At 47.5% G+C, this 12,765-nt stretch overlaps 1 protein-coding gene and 1 long non-coding RNA gene across 2 annotated transcripts in view; one reads left to right on the forward strand and one right to left on the reverse strand.

Moving 5' to 3' along the window:
* The window catches only part of LOC139048495 (mucin-4-like), a 19,866-nt gene continuing 7,101 nt past the window's right edge, over positions 1-12,765 (forward strand). Inside the window, exon 1 of the mRNA XM_070522898.1 lies at positions 1-1,579. Coding sequence (XP_070378999.1) covers positions 53-1,579 — 1,527 coding nt within the window. The 5' untranslated portion in view covers positions 1-52. The remainder of the gene's footprint in view (positions 1,580-12,765) is intronic.
* LOC139048846 (uncharacterized) overlaps positions 5,128-12,765 on the reverse strand; it is an 8,140-nt gene continuing 502 nt past the window's right edge. The window contains exons 2-3 of the long non-coding RNA XR_011507999.1: positions 6,663-8,614; positions 5,128-5,520 (exon numbers count right to left, since the gene is read on the reverse strand). This is a non-coding gene — a long non-coding RNA (uncharacterized lncRNA). The remainder of the gene's footprint in view (positions 5,521-6,662; positions 8,615-12,765) is intronic.

Here is a 12,765-nt window from a genome sequence, read left to right on the forward strand (position 1 = left end):
ATTCACCGCCAGAACACCAGTGTTGTGGGGGCCCAACACCGCCAGAACAACGATGTTCACAACGCTCCTAACCTTCCAGGCACTGACGTACTTGATACCTGGACCCGTATGCCCTTCCCTGACCGCCGAAAGCCCGCCTGGAAACGTCTACCTGCACGAAACAAGTTCTCCGCCAACCCCACTGCCTCTTAACAAGCCTAATGGCATCAGCCGCCTGTTTCCAGCACGAGCCCGGCACACCGCCTGGCAACCTTGGAACTCTCCGACGTCAGCAACCACGGGACCACATTGCGCTCAATATAAACAGCAAGGAATCGCCGACTACACGGGGCACAACACCGCCAGAACAACGATGTTCACAACGCTCCTAACCTTCCAGGTACTGACGTACCTGATACCTGAACCCGTATGCCCTTCCCTGACCGCCGAAAGCCCGCCTGGAACCGCCTACCTGCACGAAACAAGTTCTCCACCGACCCCACTGCCTCCTATCAAGCCTAATGGCATCAGCCGCCTGTTTACAGCACGAGCCCTGCACACCACATGGCAACCTTGGAACTCTCCGACGTCAGCAACCACGGGACCACATTGCGCTCAATATAAACAGCAAGGAATCGCCGACTACACGGGGCAGAACACCGCCAGAACAACGATGTTGACAACGCTCCTAACCTTCCAGGTACTGACGTACCTGATACCTGAACCCGTATGCCCTTCCCTGACCGCCGAAAGCCCGCCTGGAACCGCCTACCTGCACGAAACAAGTTCTCCGCCGACCCCACTGCCTCCTATCAAGCCTAATGGCATCAGCCGCCTGTTTCCAGCACGAGCCCGGCACACCACATGGCAACCTTGGAACTCTCCGACGTCAGCAACCACGGGACCACATTGCGCTCAATATAAACAGCAAGAAATCGCCGTCTACACGGGGCAGAACACCGCCAGAACAACGATGTTCACAACGCTCCTAACCTTCCAGGTACTGACGTACCTGATACCTGAACCCGTATGCCCTTCCCTTACCGCCGAAAGCCCGCCTGGAACCGCCTACCTGCACGAAACAAGTTCTCCGCCGACCCCACTGCCTCCTATCAAGCCTAATGGCATCAGCCGCCTGTTTCCAGCACGAGCCCGGCACACCACATGGCAACCTTGGAACTCTCCGACGTCAGCAACCACGGGACCACATTGCGCTCAATATAAACAGCAAGGAATCGCCGACTACACGGGGCAGAACACCGCCAGAACAACGATGTTCACAACGCTCCTAACCTTCCAGGTACTGACGTACCTGATACCTGAACCCGTATGCCCTTCCCTGACCGCCGAAAGCCCGCCTGGAACCGCCTACCTGCACGAAACAAGTTCTCCGCCGACCCCACTGCCTCCTATCAAGCCTAATGGCATCAGCCGCCTGTTTCCAGCACGAGCCCGGCACACCACATGGCAACCTTGGAACTCTCCGACGTCAGCAACCACGGGACCACATTGCGCTCAATATAAAGAGCAAGGAATCGCCGACTACACGGGGCAGAACACCGCCAGAACAACGATGTTCACAACGCTCCTAACCTTCCAGGTTTGTTATCGAACCCATTCTAAGGAATTCAGAAGTGATGATAGATGTATATTGGCGGTGTCGTGCCCCTACGACTTGAAGTGTCGCGGTGTGGTGTTGTTTTGTCGCGATGCGTTTGCCTTCGATTTTCTGTGTGAAATTATGTTGTTATTATCCGGTGACGTTGAGGTTAACCCCAGTCCATCCCCTACTGCTGAGCTCCTGCCTATCCTCGACGCTATCAAACGATTAGAAAGTGTTCAAGCCGCAATTCGTGTAGAGCTTGAGCAAATCAAAACAACCCAAACTACCCAAGACAAACTTGGGTAGTTTGGGTTGGGGTAAAAAAATACATCAAGGAATTCAAAGCTTGCAAAAACAATTTTTTTTCAACTGACCTCTTATCAATCCTTCAGTCCAACCCTCGTAAATTCTTTCAGATTATCTCCCCGCCCAAGCGCCAAACTCAGCTACAACTATCAGACGACGACAATGTACTAATTGACACTGAAAAATGTGCTACAGCCCTTAACAATTTCTTCACATCAGTATTTTCTCCTGCTATAAACTTCAATTCTGACGAATTACCATGCCACTAGCTGTCCACAGTGCCCGATATCCACATTAACGCTGATGGAATACCTGGGCTAATACAGGCTCTAAAATTATCCTCCTCAGCTGGTTGCAATCAAATCAGCAGCAAATTACTTAAGAACACCAGTTCCGTGTCAAGTGCAATACTTAGCTTACTTTTCCAACAATCAATCAGCACTGGTGAAGTTCCCCACGATTGGAAAAAGGCTCAAATCATTCCCGTCCATAAATCTGGTGATCAAACAAAAGCATGTAACTATCGTCCAATTTCTTTAACCAGTATCCCCTCTAAACTGCTGGAACATATCATAGCAACCAATCTAATGCACTACCTTGAATCAATTAACTTCTTCTATTCATATCAGCATGGTTTTAGGAAACTATTATCCTGCGAAACTCAGCTCTCTGAATTCACCGATGAAATCTTACAAGACATGGACAATCACCTACAAATTGACGACATCATCTTAGACTTTTCGAAGGCTTTTGACCGCGTCCCTCACAATCACCTACTTGCCAAATTATCTACCCTTGGAATCCCCCCATCACTTATTACTTGGATCGAACATTTCTTAAAAGGACGCGTACAATACACATCCGCTAACTCTCATGACTCACACCTTTCTGATGTTACATCCGGTGTCCCCCAGGGAGCAGGCTTATCCCCGCTATTATTTTTAATCTATGTCAATGACCTGCCATGTAACACAAAAACTAGACTGCGTCTTTTTGCTGATGACTGCGTCATCTACAACGCCATCCATAACCCTGGTGATTCCATTGACTTACAAGAAGACATAGACACTATCGTTTTATGGTGTCAAAAATGGTTCATGCCTCTTAACCTTAATAAGTGCCAATGTATGTCCTTTTCACGTAAGCGCAGCACTACAAATTACGCGTACCACATAAGCTCAACTACAATACCACGAACAGACTGCTATAACCATCTAGGTGTTCACTTGACATCATCATTATCATGGGTTACTCACATTGAAACAATATGCGCAAACGCCTAGCGCACACTTGGTTTCTTGCGTCGCTATCTGAAATCTGCGTCGCCCGCTATAAGAAAACTTGCATATCAGACATACGTTCGGCCGAAACTGGAGTACGCACCATCTATCTGGCGCCCCTCGCAAGCATATCTCACCTACGAATTAGAAGCCATTCAGAATCGTGCTGCACGCTTTATCATGTCAAACTACTCAAGTAAAACCAGCATAACTGAACTAAAACGCACACTCGATCTTCCCAGTCTCCAATCACGTCGTATCATCTAGCATCTCTGCATGCTTCACTCTTACTACTATCACCCAATAGCCAGACACCCCCGACTACAACCCCCGCCTAGAATCTCCCCCCGCCTCAACCACAGCAGTCCAATCGCGCACATTCAGTGCCGTACGTCTTCGATGAGGGATTCTCTTTTTCCAAATGCAATAGCGCTGTGGAACACTCTGCCCGACAGTATTGTTTCGCCCGCCGACCACACGACTTTCCGTGAGAAACTAACAATCCACTACACCTAGAATGGTTCGTCTCAAATGCATTTGCTTATTGGCCCCTTTTAGGTAATTAATTGATAGTGATTCGTTCTCACGCATAATATGTTTTTAATAGTATTTATGTACTATATATTTTGTTGTATATTATGGTTTCTTTACAGTGATTTTGATGATACTACTGCTTGCTCGGTTCCCTCCTGAGCGTTGTTTCCTTTTCTATTCTTCCCCTTTTCCCTCTTTAGCGTGATGAAGAGTTCCTCATACTTTGTTTGCCCCCGCCTTATGTAATGCCTCCGGGCCTTTAAGGCTTCAATAAATGAAATGAAATGAAAAAAAAAATAGTTATCTGCCCAATTGCCTTACCGAAGCGCAAGTTTTTTTTGTGCGCAGATGACACCGTAATCCTTGCCACCAAGTGGCCTATTGATTCGTTGACTACTAAATTCAACACAGATTTACAGCGTATTAGAGCGCAAAAGGATAGACAGTTGGGCGAGTTGGTACGGTTTGGCTTCTGTATGGTTTTGGCTTCTAGCGCGAAGTGAAACACGGACACAGGCGGTTGGGCGGACACACGGTTGGGCGCTCGTCCTGTCTGCTCCTTTCTGTGTCCGTGTTTCACTTCACGCTAGAAGCCAAAACTCATATTAGAGTGCAGTTAGGCTCGCAGTCCTAACGCAGTCCATCCCTGCGTTGAGCGTCGGCGTCCCTCGGCGTAACCGAGCGAATGAGCACAGCGAAAGATGAAAGTGCGAAAGCGGAGCGCAGCGGAAGGGTGGGGGGGATACAAGGCGGCGGAAGTGAGGAGAGAGCGAGGAGGAAAGCGGAGCAGGAGGGCATGGCGAAAGTGTGAGGTGAAAAGCGCAGTTCCGTGGAAGACGGGCTCTGCGGCGGTGGCCACCACGATATGGCGCCAGAGTGGCGCGCCGTCGACTGTTCGCCGATGCCGCCACGGATAAGGCATGCAGCGACTGCGTCCACCGATACCACATTTGTAAATAAAGCGCTGCATGAGCGGAGATTTGCCTGCGGTGGCTGCTGCGAAAAGCTGTTGTGATATGTGGTGCAACATATTCTACTTATTTTCGTCATTTACATCTTTCTGAGTGTAGGGACTATTTAGTTTTTTCTCTACAAGTTGCCTAGTCACTGACACGTCTCATTTTTTATTTGTTTATTGTAAGTACACACACTTCCAATGGTAGTGCCTACCCTAAGACTATCTATTTCTGTGATCCTTTTTCTATTTAAAACACAGTTATTTGATGAACAGCAGGTCCCCATACAGCTTTGCACTCTGAGACTTCATCGTGCAAACAAAGTGTATTATCATCTTTTCAGCTAAGGCAAAAGATGGAGGATCCTGGTCAACGAATTTGATGGGAGAGCCCATCAACTAAGGCGTTATAACAGAAAGAGAAGCACGCACGTAGTCCCAGCGCACACGTATTCAGTGCCACCGAGTGCTTTTTGGATATCAAAGTATTTAAAGTGGGAAACATTATACAAACGGACCGCTTCTATCACACACACAAATAAAATGTCCATCTTGTTTGCTAACAATATGGCCATGTCGACGTGGAGCCCTTGATGTCGCCAATGAACAGGTAGCGCCTCACTGCAGCCCAGCAATAGTCGTTGAGGCCATCCAACTGGACACTCTCGTCGTCGCGCGGGTAACACACAACTCTCTCTCGCACGACTCCCGCGAGCCGCATGTACTCGTCCAAGCCCTGCAGTCTTGCGAACGCCCGACGAACCATTGCAGATGCATCGGCCTCACTCACTGAAGCCAGCTTGGCGACCTCCTCCGGCAGCGCAGTGTGGTGAACGACTCGGTCCAGTGCACAGGCAGCGCATCTGAAAGGATCGATATGTGAGCGCCCTCTCTGAAGATGTGAGACAGGTGCTAGACGGAGCGACGCTATCGCTTGCCACATGTGTACGTCAAGTCTCATCCGTGGACAGCGTAGGATACCCTCGACAGCTTCTAATGAAGTAAACAAGATACACGATGCGGGGATGTTTGATACGAGAAGTGACGGCAGATACGCGATATGACAGTACGCTTTGATCGCGGGCTCTGTCCCACTAGTACAAACATCGGCATGGCTTGTAGTAACCAATGCATGTGCAATTTCATCTCGCAAGAAAGGAAGGGTAACGCAAAGGCTCGCACCGGGTTGACGTATCTAGTTTCTGGCGCTGCGTAGTACTCTATTGTGATAACTAGATCTGCACTTTTCGTGGTCTTCCTCTTTCGTTCGAACAAGCTCAGCCACCTACCCAAGTGTGCGAAAAAAGCATATGTGCGAAGTTTAGTTTGAAAGGAAATAATCTTATTATTAAGCATGTAATGCCCACACACAGCACCACAGCAAGAAAAATTTGAGCAAACTGGTGGCATTCATTTAGGGCGGTCGAGAGTATATTGGAAGAAAACAAAAGCAACCGAGGAGTTGTTTTCAGTTATAACCCAATTACTCTACTAATTATAAAATTAGAAATTGGTTTGCTAAGCTGCCCTAAGACGAAACTTCACTTAAGCATGCAAAAACACAACTATTGGCTTTACAGGAAGTTTCGCTCAACTCAATCAACATTTCGAGCACTGAAACTCAGCGTGGCATGTATAATACGTCGGGTGTTATGGCCCTAAATATTTTCTTTCGAAAAAACATCCGTCTTGCCTATCTGCTAGTTTGAAACAAGTTTTTCAACGTATTTGAGTTTTTCTTTTTTTATAAGGGCTATCCATTTCATGGCCTGAAGATATTTCGACACGCTCCTTATTTTTCATTGTGTTGATAGGGCCATATTTCACCTGCTTCAGCTGTCACCCAAATTATGGGGCTGGTGTGGTAGACGCCGACATAACAAGAATTGAGCTGAAATGACAAGCGTTACCCTATTTTTGTTAGGATTCAGATGTCTTGGAAAGAACACTAAATTAAAAAAAGATTCTTTGTTAAGCAGCGTTATTACAGGAAGTCATCACATACCTGTCTCGTCGAAGACCACTCACATATGCAGCAGCTCTAGTAAGTAGATTGCTATTTCGGCGTGTAACTTCCAGAACGATATAGCAGTCGTCAAAAGCTTGCATCTGTGTTTTTGACAAGTCACCTGAATTGACGCCGAGGAGTTGGTAATTGTACGCGATGCGTACGGATAAGCGCCGAAGAAAGACGTCGATATTGTGGGAGGTTTCTGCTTTATAGCAGACGGTTCGGGTTGACTTGCTGAGTAGAATCACATCAGCCAAAAGCTCGATTTGCTCACGTTGCATGTGACTTACAAAGATACCGAGGTGCTTAATGCTTCTGTTGCACGAAAGCGACTCTAGCAGAGCTCTCAAGAGAGGATCTCCAGCGTTGTCTTCAATTTCATCGCTTCGTAGCATCAAGTCTAACTGTTCCAGCGCACAAGTTGCTGCGATGTACTCACAGAAGGCTGAATATAGTCCGGCGTCTAAGTCTCTAACGGCGATGTTCAAAGAAAGCAACTTCACGTGGTGGAGTGACGGCAAGAGTTTCAAAATGCCACAGAGTTCCACTTTAGCATATTGTCCTTTGTAAGCATACAACTGAGAAATTGCCTTGCATTCGAGTATTCCACGTTCTTCTCCGACGCTAAACCATCCTAGAGACACCTTCTCTTCAGCACCCGTTTCTTTCAACATCTTACACAACTCCGGCAGCAGCGGACGATCAGCAATGGTCACTTGAATGGTTACTGTTTTCATGCTTTTCTTCTTCGCCATTGTACAGAAGAAGCGCTTCCACTGTTTTAACGTCCACATGCTAATTGTTACTCGAAAATCTTCTAGTTTATTGTTCTCTGCCAGGGCCCGAAGCCAGCAATCGGACATCGACGTATATTGAGCGTCCAAACGTTCTTTCTTTGAAATGATTTCGAATGAGCGAATGACCTTATTCTCTGCGAAAATTTTGGTTATTAGTGCCGAGCTCTCTTCATCCACTATCACGTATGCGAGACTCACATTCTGAATTGTCCCGTTCTTCAAGAGACCCTCTAGGATCCACAGCCAGTGATTTCGTGCTTGCTGGTAAGGTGGGGAAAATCGGATCGTGATGGTCAGAGTGGTGAGTGTCAACGTACTCTTCAGAAACGCGGCGAACGCAGAGCGATTTAACAGCAAAGGGTGAGAGCTCAAGGTCTCACGGATTGATAGCTCCTGCAGAGTTGTGTTAGTGGTGAGCGCTGTCAAAAATTCATCGGCTTGAGCTTCGTCGAAGCGCATGTCTGGAATCCTGAGGGAGATGAGAGACTGCGCCGTCCGTAGAAGTGACGACAGTGCAGAGGGCATTGGAGTGCGATCAAAACCGTAATTGTCGTATTCAAATTCGAATTCTTTGATCTGTACTAGTGAGGAAATGGCACCACAAAGGCGGTCGTTCATGTTGTTAGACTTTAACTTTAGCACTTTAACGGATGAGTTTTGTGAAAGAGCGTCGAAAAGAAGGTCGGGTGAGTGGTCGAAGGCGGTGCTTAAGGGCGGCCAATGCGTCAAGTCAATTTCTCCAACGCACCGATGTGTCTTTAGTAGCCAGTTCAGGAAAATGTCTGCTTCACGACGCTTGTGGAATTTATCTACCGTAGGTGTTGACGGGACAGGGGCATTGCAGGCCACCAGTGAAAACTGTCCGCTCTTTCCCGTTGATTCTCGAAGCTGCGATTGGTTGTAACATAGCCACTTGTTCCAAGCAGGCAGATAGTGAATAATGTGGCAGATTCTTTGGTCGCTAGCAGTGCAAGGGATCTCATAGTCGACGGAAGGACCCTGTAAAATTTTCGTGTCCAGTGGCGATATCGAGTCCAAGTAGGGCCCTTCGTCTGCAGAGCATCCGTGACTTGCCATAATGCGTGTTCGGAATTCTTGACTTGTCTTCTGATTTCAATTGTTGCTTTGTAGCATCAGTGTAGTTTATGGCTGCAAGAAATCAGAACTATAATTTTAGAAACATTAACTTGTCAGTACCACGTGCATAACCTACCATACCAAGAATCATAGCAGTGCAAGAAAAAGTAAGCCAACAATTGTTCTGCAACCGCGAATGTTATTGTAACATTGGGCCAAGTTGTAGTGCCATGTGAGCACCATTAGCGCATACTTGAGGAGAAACGGTTTGTGTGTCGTATTACGCGGTATTCAGATCATATAATAAAATTGCTGCAAGTGAGGATGCTTTTGAATAATGGACAATCTTCCAGTTTCTTCCCGAGTGATAGAGTAATGGTGGTCGAATTCAGCAGAGGTAATTTAATGGCGAGTGGCTTGAACTTTGAAATTAAGTTATGGGGTTTTACGTGCCAAAACCACTTTCTGATTATGAGGCACGCCGTAGTGGAGGACTCCGGAAATTTCGAACACCTGGGGTTCTTTAACGTGCACCTAAATCTAAGTACACGGGTGTTTCCGCATTGCGCCCCCATCGAAATGCGGCCGCCGTGGCCAGGATTTCATCCCGCGACCTCGTGCTCAGTAGCTTAACACCATAGCTACTGAGCAACCACAGTGGTTGACTTTGAAATTGAAAAAGCATTCGTAATATTAAGCGTTCAGCACCACATTTACATGAAAACACAGTCAGAAAATCTCAGTAACACTAATAAAATCCCACGTCTATCAAGGGGCACGTGTCTACACACCTCTTTTCAGACTGCGATTACATCGATTATGTATGACATGTCTCGCAATGAATGAGTGGGGGATCGATTTTCGGTTGAAATGTATTTTCAATGGGGTGTTGGCAGTTGCTATTCCGTGTTCGCAGCGTAGCTGCGTTCGAGGGATCCTGAAAAGCCGCATGAATTCTCTTTCAAACTATGTGGAATTCAACTTCATTTCTTGCATATGTACATATATATATATATATATATATATATATATATAACAGTACGACGTACGGCGACTACGCACAGTATATTGCACTGATGTTTCGGGTTGTGGTCAGGCTGGTGGTCAGCCCAATACGCGTATGCTGCGCTTAGTCAGCGTTCGTCGAACTCTGCTTTCTTCAGTCATTTTCCTACAGGAGCCAGCGTGATTATATATATATATATATATATATATATATATATATATATATATATATATATATATATATATATATATATATATATATATATATATTGACGGTGAATGTAGTGCGTGTAATCATACCTCTGTTTTGCAATAGTAAAAGTTTTACGCACATCACCTATATTTAAAGCGCACTGACCGCCTAATTAATACGCCAATGCATAACGATTCCTTCGATTTCTATTGATTTAGCCATTGCATTTGAACCGAAGCTGAATGCATTCGCTCAATGTTGAAGACCAAATGGAAATTGCGGCTTGCAAAACAGATGCTAGAGTATAAGAACCTAAAACGTTTGACATGATACTACATTGTTAAAATACAAGTACCATCATACTACGGTATAACAACCTGCAAACTCTTGAACGCAGCTTTTTGCGCACAAGACGAGGACGAAGAAGAGGCTTGTTTAAATAGCAGAATCTGTGACGCGTGAGCGTCTTCTTCGTTTTCGTCTAGTGCGCAAGAAGCTGCATTCATGTCCCACCCACATGCCGAAACAGTCCCCTTTGAAAACTCTTGATGCCAGGAAGTTTCCACGATGATACATAGTACTACTGACAACGTAGTTACCAATCAACATTACCAATGCCATAACTGAAGAAACTGTTTGTGAAGCCGTAGTTCTCCTTAACATTACCCATGCCGGGCAAAAAGCAAGAACCTCTGAAGCCGTACTTATTTACCAACATTACAAATACTGTCCCACAAGAAACTACCATTGAAGCCGTAGTACCTCCCAACATTGCCAATTTCGTACCACGAACGAAAACTTCTAAAGCCCTAGTTATGCAAGGACATTGTCAATGCCGCGCATGCGTAAACGGTTATATAAATGTAACAGGCAAGTGCAGAGTCGGAACCATAACTGGCGCATGAGTGAAATCGCCTGCCGGACGCCGTAACTGTAATGACACCGTAATGAATTTGGATGGTTGCTGTGCTGTACAGCAGCTTTGATGAATAACTTTACGTCTCACCTTCTGCGAAACGACGCTCGCAGGCGCATGTGTGAAAACAATATCAAGATCGAGAAGAAAAAATGGCTGTGGCTTAGCTAAGGTTAAGCCCAGAATGCGAAGCATACTAGCCTTTATTTTAGTTGTTGAACCACTGTTTAGCCTGGTGAACTGCTGTTGCTTGGCTATATTTGGTTCGGCTAGACGAAGAAACAACTCATGCGTTACTCTGCTTCGCCTTCAAGAGTGGAACGCGACAGCGTTCCCGTCGACCCACCAAGGGGTGTAAGACAATGGGCTACGGCGCATCGACTACGCGCCCCGCATTGGACGTGGTGAGCGTCGAGCAACGCAGCGTTCGGCGCGGCAACGAAATGTGCGCCTGATCAAGAGACGCACGCCTGAGAAACAGCTCGTTTCTAAAGCAACACCGCATTCACTAGAGGCGCTTTTGTACCGCTTTGAAGCATCCTACTCGTGGCTCAGGGGTAGCGTCTCCGTCTCACACTCCGCAGACCCTGGTTCGATTCCAACCCAGCCCATTTTGCAAGAGTTGAGCCAAAGCCACCTAGAAAATCAGTCTCTGTAGCACGCCGCAACCTTCGCTTCTCATTCCAACGAGCAGCTGTGTCTCCAGGAGGCATCTCACCTCATGAGTGTCTAGCAGAGGCAAGCGCAGCTGCTTATATACCGCCGCGACGCCGCGAGCGACGGCGCGAGTTGGAGCCCCGTTTCTCCTCTGTCGTGACGTCACGGTGTCACGTGGTATTGAAGGCGACACCACCGCGCCTGAGGAGCTGGGTTGAGCTCTCGTAATATGCTTCGCATAAAAACAGATGAGCACGATATTTGGCCATTGCCGACTGTCTTGCAGCTACGAGTGGTGTTTTTGTCGAAGTAGCGCAGCCTTTCGTGCGGTTCGTTTGCCGCCAGCGTTAGGGACGATGTGCGATGCCCCAACAAAAGATGATCGTGCTGCGATAACCGCGGCTGACTTTCGAATTTCTTTCCAGCGTTAATCGAACGCGTCCCCAGCAGAGGCATGCAAACGTCGGTGAGCCAGTGTATGGCGCGGGTGGCATGTCTGGCCGCGATTACGCACCTTAATATTAGACAGCTTTAGTACTGCGTACTTAGGGTACGCAACGGTGTCGCGTACGCAATATCGCTACGTTCTGCAAAGTGCGCATGCGCAGAACGCAACGCGAACGGTACGTGGTGGGTTCGCGATCGCTGCGTACGCACGCATCCGATTCCTGCGTGCGTACGTAGGGAGCCTTGCGTGCTGCTCTCGCGGTTTTCGGTTGTTGGGGAGAGCATGAGACAAAAGAGTTTCCCAAAATGGCAGCGTCAAAGGCGACTAGCGGAAGACTGTACTTTTCAGTGGCCTACGATTTGGCTTTGCCGTGTGAAGTGAACGCGCAGAAGCCATTCCCGGATCCTATACGGTGGGATTGCAAAGAAAAAATAGGAACTTTGTTTTTGTGAAAGCGTTGAGTGTGTGCTGCTTGCGCGGAAGGCTCCACCTGCTTTCGGCGCAGGTCGTCGCAAATTACTGTGCCAGCCTCAGAAAGCAAGTACTTGGTTCTTATGTTTCTCGATATGATTCGCGTATTTCATCCGTATGAAAAGTAGAGTCTCTTTAAGGCCTAAATATTGTTCCACGACAAGGGGACGCACCCACACATTATATTACACGTTAGCGAGATCAACAGCGTCTAGTTCGGCCGACGGTTCGTCGTGCTGGCGGACGCGGCCAATGCGCTCCGACGCGCCCGGCGTCTAACGCTCGCCCGCTTACGTACCTAGGCATTTCGCAGTGCTAAAAGTCCCAACGCGACAGGCGCTCCTACGTTCCGCAAAGCACTTGCGTTCTGCGTACGTATCGTCATGGCCCAGTACTAAAACTGTCTATGTTGACATATGCGCGCCGTCAATGACGACACAAACGCGCGCAATGACAAGCCGTGCAATTCACCACTACACAGTCACATCAACTACATATGCCGGCTCTGTGAGCAGCTAGACGATTTGACAAGC

The sequence above is a fragment of the Dermacentor albipictus genome, chromosome 8 (assembly GCF_038994185.2).
Source record: "Dermacentor albipictus isolate Rhodes 1998 colony chromosome 8, USDA_Dalb.pri_finalv2, whole genome shotgun sequence".
In the NCBI taxonomy this organism is placed as follows: Eukaryota; Metazoa; Arthropoda; class Arachnida; order Ixodida; family Ixodidae; genus Dermacentor; species Dermacentor albipictus.